The 11,807-nt window shown below is 48.1% G+C and overlaps 1 protein-coding gene across 1 annotated transcript; it reads left to right on the top strand.

Annotated features, from left to right (window-relative positions):
• The first annotated feature begins 6,889 nt into the window (after positions 1–6,889).
• LOC133762376 (small ribosomal subunit protein uS5-like) lies at positions 6,890–7,812 on the top strand. Its single transcript, XM_062195375.1, is given in 2 exon segments — positions 6,890–6,976; positions 6,979–7,812. Coding segments are annotated over 2 exon segments (846 nt in total). The 5' UTR covers positions 6,890–6,909; the 3' UTR covers positions 7,758–7,812.
• Positions 7,813–11,807: the final 3,995 nt, after the last annotated feature.

Here is an 11,807-nt window from a genome sequence, read left to right as displayed (position 1 = left end):
GGAGGCACTGCTTTAAGAGGGTGGGGCAGAACCTACCTTACTAACGATCTCTGTGCTCCTTGGCCATTGCCCGATATGTCAGCCCCTCCAGGAGCCCTGTTCCTTGGGCAGCAGCTGAATGTTCAGCCACCTGGGAGTTAAAGGGGACACCCTCCACGCAGCACTCGTCTCCCTTCTGATGCCAGCTGCCAGTTCAGGGGTCCCCCGGAGCACGCGCAGTGTGGATTCCTGACTGCAAGGGCCCACAGGACTTACTCAAGGCTGTCACACCCAGGGTTGTGTGACCAAAAGCTCAGTCCCTCTCCCCAGTGCTGAAGCAAAGGTGTGGAGGTAGAGGAAAGGGAAAGTGTAGTCTAGCGGTGGGCGAGGACGACAGCCGGTTGACATTTTGAGGGCTACTGTCCTGCACAGTGAGGAGGGTCTGGGGTTGGTCAAGAGGCTGCAGAGGAGATGGGGCTGCTGAGCCCGGCGTGGAAGCCCGCTGCGGCTCTGCCAACAGGTGTCTCGGCCGACGGTACGCTTGCTTGGGAAATTTACTTGATGGCCTGACTTCCTCCCGAGGAGGGAATTGCAGGATATTCTGTGAAACTCAGCAGCTGCAAAATGTTATTTGGCTGAGGTCTCAAAAGTGTCAAAGTGTTGTGGTAAGAGATTCCAGTGTTTCATTAATCACAGCGACGTCCACTCAGCCCGGAGCCCATGCGTCCTGTAGCTGCCCGTGCTGCTTCTTTCCCTCTGTCCATTCTGTTACCATAAATTCAAGCCGCAGTCGTGCCCACCAGGCAGGCCAGATCACTTTGCAACTTCAGCTGGCTTTCTCAAGGCCAGTTTCTGGAATTCACCAGCAAGCATCATTTGTTTGAGCAGACACTCTAGTCAGTCACAGGCTCCGTAGTCCTCAGAATAGGAAAAGGAGAAGAAAAATGGCTTTGGTTTGGTTATAGTTACGATCTCTTATGGGGCAAGGACACAGGCTCAGCAGCCAAGGCACGGAGACAGGACTGAGTCCAGGAAAGCGCCCAGTGTGCGGAGATGCTGTGGTCTCCTCCCTGTGGAGTCCCGGGCAGGGCCGCTCTCACGGCGTCTGTGTGTGACCGTGTGCCGGGAGGACAGAGGTGCCTCAGGTTGTGATGGGGTTACATCTTAGGAAACCACTGTGAGTTGAGAATATCCTAAGTGGAAAATGCGCTTAAGCCACCTCACTCAGTGCACATCACAGCTCTGCACCCTGCACAGCCTCGCTGTGCCCCCTCGAGACTGCGGGGCTGGCTGGGAGCTGCCAGCACCCAAGCCCAGGAAAGATCCAAAATTCACAACTCTAAGTGTGGTTTCTACTGAATGTGAATCACTTTCCCACCACTGTGAAGTTGAAAAATTGTGGGATGAACCAGCTTAAGTTGGAGACCCTGTGTATGGCCTAGGTGGGAAGCACATGAGGATCTTTGGGGTCCAGAGCCTTTTTCAAAGGATTTATTTATTTATTTGAAAGGCAGAGTGAGAGAGAGAGAGGGAGATTTCATCCATCTGCTGGTTCATTCTCCAGGTGGCTGCAACAGCTGGGTCTAGGGCAGGCTGAGGCCAAGAACCAGTAACTCCATCTGGGTTTCCCACATGGGTGCAGGGGCCCAAGGACTTGGGCTATCATCTGCTGCCTTCCCAGGTGCATAGCAGGAAGCTGGGTCGGAAGTGGAGCGGCTGAGACTTGAAACTGTACTCTGATATGGGGTGCTTGCGGAATGCTGGTGTTGCAAGTGGTGGCTTACTCTGCTGCACCACAGCATCAGCCCGTGGGGTTCAGAGTCTTTACTGGGGCTTAGCCACATGAGCACAGCTCACTGTGCACATGGCCATTGTCTGTGTGCAGGCCCACAGCCCTGAGCCTCAATCACATGCCGTTAGGTAGAACCCAATGCCCCAGCAAAGAAAGACAGCCCCTCAGGCAGGACCCTCGGAGGGCTTAGCGGCACCTCCCAGAGGCCAGGGCAAAGGCAGACCTCTTCCCCGCACACTGCTGTACCACTCAGTCCTGCTCCCGAGGTCTCTGACTGCCCTTCAGCCCTTCCTCCAGCCTTCTCTGCTTCCCCAAGCCTTTCCCCATGCCCTTTGGGACACGCCCACCATCCACCACCAATGCCACTGCCACCACAACCTCTTCTCAGAGTGCTTTGCTCACCTCTTGCTGTCACTGGAACCTGGCACCCCTGAAGCCTTCTCACAGACGTCATTTAATTCTTGGCATCCTGAAAGCCTTAGGATAAAAATTGGGTCTACACTGGGGGCCGAGGTCATCAGGAGGTGGGATTTGGGTAGATGTGGCTTCCCTCTGCAGCTTTCAGACCATAGCCGCTGCGAAACCCTTGACCTCTGAGGTCACGGCAGCCCTGTGTTCAGAGCTGTCGCTGACTGCCTTCTCCCCCACTCTCATGGACCCACACCTGTGGCACATCCCTTGTCGCTTTCCCTTGCCGACTTCTGCCATCATCTTGAGTGACAGCAGCATCTTCTGGATGCCTTAGCCGGCACAGCTTTGTGTTTGTGTTCTAGTTGCTTTTAAATTGCAACAGTTGATGTCTTGCCACCGAGTTGCCACTTTTTGCTATTGCCATGTGTGTGTGCCCCCAGCTTTCTCCTTTCCCTGCAAGAGCAGTGCAGGCTGAAACCCCAAGAGCTGAGGATGGGTGCTGACCGGAGGCTGAGTCCTGTCTTCATTGTTTACTGGTTGTGTGATGATGGGAAAGGGACTCAAACTATCCAAGGCTCAATTCGCTCATCTGTGGTGCAGTGACAAAAATGGAAGTTGACCTAAGTCCTTTGTAAGTATTAGGGGTTCTAATGGCTCTAAGAGTTCAGCATAGGGGCCAGCACTGTGGCGTAGTGGCCTAAGCCTCTGTCTGCATCACTGACATCCCATGTGGGTGCCAGTTCTAGTCCCAGCTGCTCCTCTTCTGATCCTGCTCTCTGTTGTGGCTTGGGAAAGCAATAGAAGATGGCCCAAGTGCCCATATGGGAGACCCAGAAGAAGCTCCTGGCTCCTGGCTTTGGATTGGCCCAGCTCTGGCCATTGTGGCCCTTTGGGGAGTGAACTAGCAAATGGAAGACCTCTCTCTGTGTCTCTCCCTCTCTCTGTAGCTCTACCTCTCAAGTAAATAAACAGAATCTTTACAAGGGGGGGGGCATGTTTCAGCACAGTATCTGGTACACTTAGGACATATCAATAGATGTTAGAGATTATTTTTGTTATGATGATGACTCGAGCTAGGATTTCAGCTTCAGCACGTGTTCACCCTGGGATCTTTCTTGGTCTTCTCATCTGCCAACGGGGGGCGGTGGGGTTATAATGCCTCTTCATAAGCTTATTGTAAAGATCTACATGAGGCAATGTGTGTAAGGTTGCTTCCTTTTAGCTTCATCCAGTAAATGTTCTCTTAGTTTTATTCTCATCTCTCTTTATACTTTTAAAAGTTATTGATTGATTGATTTGAAAGGCAATAGAGGGGGAGAGAGATTGCTAGAAAGAAAGATGTTCCTCCCACAGTTCACTCCCCTGTGTGAAAATTGAGGACAGGCCAGGCTGAAGTCAGGAGCCAGGAATTCCATCTGAGTCTCCCACATGGGTGCCAGGGACCCGACTGCCTCATCCGTGGTCTGTTCTCTCCCAGGGTGCACACCCACAGGAAGCTGGACCGGAAGCGGAAGGGCGAGACTCCAGCCCAGACAACTCTGATATGGGATGTGGGTGTCCCAAACAGCAGCTTGCCCCACTACACCACAACACTTGCTCCCATCACTTCTCCTTCTTCTTTTGCTTATTCTCTGCGGTAGGTATAGACTTAGGGAACTAAGCTTATTACAAACCTTTGTAAAATGACCAGGCCCCTTAGGGCCTTTCCAAGAGTCAAACATTGTTTAATGAATAGTCTCTGTTAAATCTGTTTTGACTGTGCAGGATCATCTTGTGCTGTGTCCCAGTTCGTTGGCTGTTCTAGACAAGTGGATGAGCTCCAGGTGAGTGAAGCAACTGTTCAGGACATTCTGCCGATAAACTCGTGTCGGTTCCGATTTGTGAGTGTGATTCAAACACAGCCTGGCAACAGTGGAACTGTAGTTCAAATGCTTTGTTTTCCTCTCTGAAGATACTTTTAAAATGTGTGTTTGCATTTGGAAAATGCTATGTACAAAGCCCTCTGGTTACCCAAAAAGATCTTTAACTAGCTTCGTATATAATATGAATTGTATTGTCTCGCAGGATATGTGAAAACATCTGTTTTCCTTTGAATGCACAGTAAACATGGAAGGACCTCTTGGGATATTGTGTAAGTCGACGTAATGCAACATTCAGGAATGATAAACAAAATATAATCACAGTCATCAGGGCATGTGCACATTTCATATTAATGACACCGGAGCCTTATGTTTAATGCAGTGTTAAAAGTCGACAATTAACCATGGTGGAGTCAGGAAATTCAATTAAAATTATCACAGTCATATGAATTTAGCCACATCCTGTATTAGTTTAGTTATGAAATCCATTTAACACCACATGCAATAATGTTTTCAGCTAGTTTATTCAAAAGGAAAATAAGAACAAAACCACTAATGCCATGTATCCTCTGTTAATGGGGTCAGGCTGATTTCTGGGGGGGGAGTGGGCGAAGCTTGATTTCTACATATTTGAATGGCCAGTCATTTAATCTGAGTAGTGCATTTCCTTGCTTGTTGCATAATTTCTGTCAACAGCAGAAAAGAACAGCAAACAGAGGAGCTTTTCTCTTTCCCCTACTCCTTCCTGAGAGCTGTGGCTAGAGTACTGTCTGCAGTGTCAGCATCCCATATGGACACTGGTTCGAGACCCGGCTACTCCACTTCTGATCCAACTCTCTGCTGTGGCCTGGGAAAGCAGTAGAAGATGGCCCAAGTCCTTGGGCCCCTGCACCCATGTGGGAGACCTGGAAGAAGCTCTTGGCTCCTGGCTTCAGATCAACCCAGCTCCAGCCATTGCGGCTATCTGGGGAGTAAACCAGCAGATGGAAGACTCTCTCTCTCTCTCTCTCTCTCTCTCTCTCTCTCTCTCTCTCTCTCTTCCTCTCTGCCTCTGCCTCTCTGTAATTCTGCCTTTCAAATAAATAAATAAATCTTAAAAAAAAAAAAGGGTAACCAAAGTCAATAAAGTGCTAGAACTTCAGCCACCCTCTCAAATGCCCCGGACCATATACTGTAAGAACAATGATAGAAAAGGGGTCTCTAGAAGGACTTCTTGGGGATGGCACCTGTGTTCATCCAGTTGCTCAAGTCAGAAATCCGAGAACCATTCCTAATCCCTAATCCCTCACTCAGCCTTGTAGCTACTATTTAGTGAACAGGTCTCAAAGCCACTCGATTCTGCTGACTCCCCTTGCCACCCTACGAGTTTAATGGGCAGTCATTTCTCCATAGATCTCTGGAACATACTCCAGCCACTCTTCCTCTGTCCTACAGTGCTCCTCCTCTTAAAGCCGCCGGGTGACGTCTCTCTGACCAGGATCATTTAATGGGACTGGCAAGGCCCTTTGTGATGGACTTCTCCAAACTCCTCCCTCACCACTTTTCAATCCAGTTTCCAGATCAGTGGCGTTGTTTTCAGTTCCTCAGCTGCTTGGTGACTATCATGTGCTCAGGATCATTGAACACAGCATCTCCTGTTTCCTTGTGTCTTTGCTAAGGCACCATCTCCTCTGGGAAGAGTTCTCTGATACCCTCTGTAAAGAATGTTGAGATGTTGCCTACTCAGCATCCATTTCCCATCCATCCAAGCTCCATGCAAGGCAGTGATGTGCCCAGCTGGAAGACTACATTTCTAGTCTGTTCTGAAGCCAGGAGTGGTCATGTGACAGCCACCTGGCCAGTGAAATAATTGTAGAAGTTGAAGGGTGAGATTTCCAGGGAAGCTCTTCAAAGGAGTAATTCCTCTTTTCTCATTTTACTCTTTCTTTCCTTCTTCCTAAATGCAAAACAAATGTCAGATACTCCAGAAGCCATCTTAGACAATAAGGTGATGTTAAAGTGGAAATAGCACCTTATGATGGTGAAATGGAAAAGACATCTGGCTCCTGCATGGCCTTGGAGTTGCCACACCTGCTCTGGTTTACCTATCAATGGAATTAATTTGCATGAAAGAAAAAAAAACTTTATGAGTTTAAATCCTTGCTAATTTTTTTGTTTATAGCTAAATGAATTTAATCCTAACATTTTAATACTAACTGGATCTATTGCTTAGTACCAAGCCAATAAGTCTTGAAGTTGGGTAGCATCATTTCTCTTTGTTCTTCCTCAGTTTTCTCTTAGCTATTTTGGGTCTTGTGCCTCTCTATATAAACTTTAGAATCGGTGTGAAATCTGCAAAGATAACTTCTTGGGATTTTATTGAATTGTAGTGAATCTGTAGATTGAATTGTGAAGAAATGACATCCTGACAATATTGAGTGTTCCTATCTGTGAACATGTGTTATGTATCCATTTATTTGGTTCTTTCTTGGTTTCTTTTATTAGAGTTTTTAATTTTCCTCATTTATAGCTTGCATACATTTTGTTAGGATTATATCCAAATGTATTATTTTAGGGGGTTCTAATATAAATGGCATTGTGCTTTTCATTTCAAAATATCAGTTGCTTATTGCTGGTATAAAGGAAAGTGATTGACTGTTGTGTCTTAACCTTGTATCCTGCAACCTTGCTTTAATTGCTTATTAGTTTAAGGAGTTTTCAGTTGATTCTTTCAGAATTCCTTCACAGACAATAATGTTTTTATTTCTTTCTTCCCAATATGTATATTTAAACTTACTTTTCCTGTCTTATTTCACTAGCTAGGATTTCCAGTACAATGTTGAAGTACAAAAAGAAATTATGGCTTCTTCTTCTCCGAGAGAACACCAAATGGCGGATGACGCCGGTGCAGCAGGAGGGCCCGGAGGCCCCGGGGGCCCTGGGATGGGAGGCCGCGGTCCTTCCGCGGAGGCTTCTTCGGCAGCGGCATCAGAGGCCGCGGCGCCCGCGGAGGCAAGGCGGAGGACAAGGAGTGGCTGCCGGTCACCAAGCTGGGCCGCCTGGTTAAGGACATGAAGATCAAGTCCCTGGAGGAGATCTACCTGTTCTCCCTGCCCATCAAGGAGTCCGAGATCATCGACTTCTTCCTGGGCGCCGCCCTCAAGGACGAGGTGCTGAAGATAATGCCGGTGCAGAAGCAGACGCGGGCCGGCCAGCGGACCCGCTTCAAGGCATTTGTGGCCATCGGGGACTACAACGGCCACGTCGGCCTGGGCGTGAAGTGCTCCAAGGAGGTGGCCACCGCCATCCGAGGGGCCATCATCCTGGCCAAGCTGTCTATCGTGCCCGTGCGGAGAGGCTACTGGGGGAACAAGATCGGCAAGCCCCACACTGTGCCGTGCAAGGTGACCGGCCGCTGTGGCTCTGTGCTGGTGCGCCTCATCCCCGCGCCCAGGGGCACCGGGATCGTGTCCGCCCCTGTCCCCAAGAAGCTGCTGATGATGGCTGGCATCGACGACTGCTACACCTCAGCCCGGGGCTGCACCGCCACCCTCGGCAACTTCGCCAAGGCCACCTTCGACGCCATCTCGAAGACCTACAGCTACCTGACCCCCGACCTCTGGAAAGAGACCGTGTTCACCAAGTCTCCCTACCAGGAGTTCACCGACCACCTCGTGAAGACTCACACCAGGGTGTCTGTGCAGAGGACCCAGGCTCCAGCTGTGGCCACAACATAGGTTTTTACACGAGAAAAATAAAGTGGATGGAGCCTGCAAAAAAAAAAAAAAAAAAAAAAAAAAAAAAAAAAAAGAAATTATGCCTTGTTCCTTAATTTAGTAGAAAAGCTCTGATTTCTCTTCCTTAAGTCTGAAGTTCACTGTAAGGTTGTGTGTGTGTGCGTTTAAGTTCTTTTTTATGTTGGAAAAGTTCCCTGTATCCCTAGTTGTTTGAGGATGTGCTGGCCACAGAGGGTGCTCACATTTCGTATTAACCAGTTGATAATTTATGAGAGCAGCAGGGGCTGGGGCAGAGCCCGTGGCAGGTGAGATCCAGAGCAGCAGAAGGCCACAGCTCCTCCCTGCAGTGCTGCCATCTCCCAGCTGATCATCGTGGCCAAGTCGTGTGAGCCTCCGGTTCCGTCTTGTAAAATGCGCTAAATAAGGGAAGGCATGCCGAGGGCTTAGAATCTGGGGACGTGACGAGTCCTCAGTGGACTTTTGCTGTTACTATTTATTCTTGGGTGGGGTTCCTGTCCCAGGATGTCCTGCCCTGTGCCCTAGGACCAGACTCCAGAGGCTGTTCCATTCTCTCTTGATTTGAAATACTTAGACCCTAAGACTTTTTCAGGGTAGTAGGTATATAATTTCCTGAGGACTTTTCTCTGAATTCCCAACCGAATCAGGAAAACTCCTATCTTTTAAGCGATTGGTTGCTTTTTAAAGATGGTTTATATTTAATGCCTTCTCTTAGATGTCATTTTTCTTCTTCACCTTACTTCTTTTGGAACGGAGCAGGTAGTCCAACCTCCTGGCTGAGTGGCTTCTGGTGAAGATGGTGGAGGACCTGAGACCAGGGGCAACTTCCAGCAATTTCTTTGGTTGTTTTCCATAGATGCAGAATATATTTATTGTTTGGGCCAGTCCCAGACATAGGTCACCTGACTTTAGAATCACAAATGGATGCTTGTACCACCCTACCTAAAACAGAGGAACAGGGGTTATACAATGAGATATTGATGTACCTGGTGTGGTCCCAGTGGCAGCATTGCTGGTCCATGTAGGAAGGTGAGGTGACAGAGCTTCCCAGCACCTGCTACTTCTAACCTATCGGAAATGCAAAGCCAGGAGCCTCTCCGATCTGCACATTCTATACGTTAGCTACTATGAATTTCTTTGTTGAACCTTTACTAGATAAATTATTTCCATGCAATATACTCTTACCCCTAAATGAAAAATGACTAAGCTGATGAAACATCCATGGGTTTTTGAAATGCTCACTTAAATTCAGTGATATTGAGGTATAATTTTTAAAAATATTTATTATTATTTGAGAGGTAGAATACAGACAGAGAGAGGGAGAGACAGAGAGAAAGATCTTTCATCCACTGTTTCACTCCCCAAAAGGCTGCAAAGGTCAGAGCTGGACTAATTCGAAGTCAGGAGCCAGGAGCTTCCTCCAGGTCTCCCATGTGGGTGCAGGGGCCCAGGCACTTGGCCCATCTTCTGCTGCTTTCCCAGGCCATAGCAGAGAGCTGCATTGGAAGAGGAGCCACCAGGACATGAACTGGTGCCCATATGGGGTGCTGGAGCTGCAGGTGGAACCTTAGCCTACTAAGCCACAGTGCTGACCCCTTGAGGTCTAATGTCCATACTATAAATGAATCCATTTTGACAAATATGTGCTACCATGTAACAACCCCAAAATAAAGATACAGAACATATTCATCACCCTCAGAAGATTCCCGTATGAGCTTTCCCAGTCAGTCCCTGCTGTTCTGCTTTCTATCTGTGTAATTATACTTGCCTTTCTGGAGTCCCACGAAAATGGAATCATACAGCACCCACTCCTGGTCTCTCTTCCTTCTTTCAGCATAATGCTTTTGATTCATCCAGGTTGTGCACACCAGGAATGTCTTATTTTTATTTTTTATTTATTTTTTTTAATTTTTTAAATTTATTTGACAGGTAGAGTTACAGACAGTGAGAGAGAGAGAGAGAGAGAGAGAGAGAGACAGAGAGAAAGGTCTTCCTTCTGTTGGTTCACCCCCCAAATGGCCACCACGGCCAGCGCTGTGCCGATCCGAAGCCAGGAGCCAGGCCACAGCAGAGAGCTAGACTGGAAGAGGAGCAGCCAGGACCAGAACCTGGTGCCCACATGGGATGCTGATGCTGCAGGTGAAGGATTAACCAAGTGAGTCATGGCGCCGGTTCTGTCTTATTTGATTACTGGATAGTTCCCTTGTTGAATGTACTAGAGTTTGTTTATCCATTCACCAGCTGATAGACATTTGGGTGTCTGCTTTGGGGCCATTTTGAAGAAAGCTGCTACAAACATTATAATACAAGTCTTTGTGTAGACGTGAGGTGCATTTGTACCTCACAAAAATTCTGGGGCCTGCCACTGCTGTGAAATTTCCCAGGATTCCAGTCATCTGGGCATTTCTGCACATAAAATGTGAGAATATGTGTCCCATACAAATACCCAAAAAGCAACTGCAGCAGGGAAAGATTGTAGTAATTAAGTGGACAAGATGTTCCATCCTGAGAGCATTAGCCCGCTTCTTTTCCCAGCAGCCAGTCCCTTGCCCAAAGGGCTTACAAACATAAGGCCATGGGGACAGGGCTATGGATGGACACAGCAACACGGCTTTCCACTTGCTAAGTGAATTTGGCTGCCACCACTGCTGAGCATTTAACTGCCAAGAATAGAAATCCACACCAATATGGCATGAGCCCTTGGGGTAGAGAAGGTGACTACAAAGCCACCTGGTGTTGGACTGAGCACCCTGGGCCACGTCCCTCCTGGAAGGGGCAATGCTTTGTCTTCATTGGAATAGGTGCTTTCTCCGGTTATGGATTTGCCTTCCCTAACCTCAGTGCTCTGCCAGACCCACCATCCCTGAACAGAATTTTGTTTGTAACGAAATCCTAGCCACCGTACCTCTGTTCAAGGCATTGATTCTACTACAAAAGCACGACAGTGGCTTCCCGATCACGGTCTTCTTTGATCTTCACTGGGAGCAGGTGGCTTGATTTAGCAAGTGGAATGTGCTTTGAAAGGCTCAGTTATAGCACAGCTGGGTGTCCAGCCTTTGCAGCCCTGGAGTTACGTCCTGCAGGCTCTGAGCCACCTCTGCATGATGCTACCTCTCCCATAGTCAGAATTCGTGGGTCCAGGAATCATGGGTTAAAATGGAGTGACTTTTCTCACTGTCGCCCCTGGTGTGGGCTCTGCTAGTCTAGAAGTCTTAGTTCCTAAGAGAGTAGTAATGTTGTTGTAAGGGAACCCACAATGATTCCAGGAAATTGGAAGGTGAGTTTGCTCTCTCCTATGCCAGTGAAGCAACAGGCAAATCCACCTCACAGGGGGTGGATTCTGATTACCAAGGGGAAGTCAGACCGCCACTAAGCAATGGCGGTGAGGAGCATGCACTCCATGTCTGGTGATTAATGTCAGTGACAAACAACATAATAGCATAGGACTAATAAAGGTCTAGGCCATTCAGGAATAAGGATTTGGCTCACCTCACCCAGGTAAGGGGCTGTGACCGCCGAGGTTCTTACTGAGGCAAAGGAAATACAGAATGAAGAATGGAAGAAGGTAATTGCAAATATCGCTCAACAAACACATAACTGGTTTTAGGAATTGTGATGGCCATAGTATTTGCCTTTTTCATGGTTGCGAAGACTTTCTCCTACATTTTCTTCTAGAAGCTTTATCTTTCTGGCTTTAGGTTTACATGTAAGGCTCATTCACAGTTCTGTGATTTTTGGGAAAGGTCAGTGTTCCTTTCGTATGAGCATTCATTTGTTAGCACACTCTGTTGAAGACTTCCCTTTCCCCATTGAATGACTTTATCATCAGCTGAGTCTAAATGAGCAGCACAATGCTTGCTCAACTTGGAATTGAATGTTCTCAAGACAGCCTGCCTGTTTCCGACCTCCTTTCCTTAGACAGCCTGTAAGACAGACAAAGCCAAGGTGTGAGCAAGGCTTCCCGTGCCTGCGGGATCCCATGCCTGAGGGATCCCATGCCTAAGGGATCAATGCCTAAGGGATCCTGTACCT

This window comes from Lepus europaeus, chromosome 6 (assembly GCF_033115175.1).
Source record: "Lepus europaeus isolate LE1 chromosome 6, mLepTim1.pri, whole genome shotgun sequence".
Classification (NCBI taxonomy): domain Eukaryota; kingdom Metazoa; phylum Chordata; class Mammalia; order Lagomorpha; family Leporidae; genus Lepus; species Lepus europaeus.
Note: the sequence above shows the minus strand (reverse complement) of the source record. Positions and strands in the feature narration are given on the sequence as shown.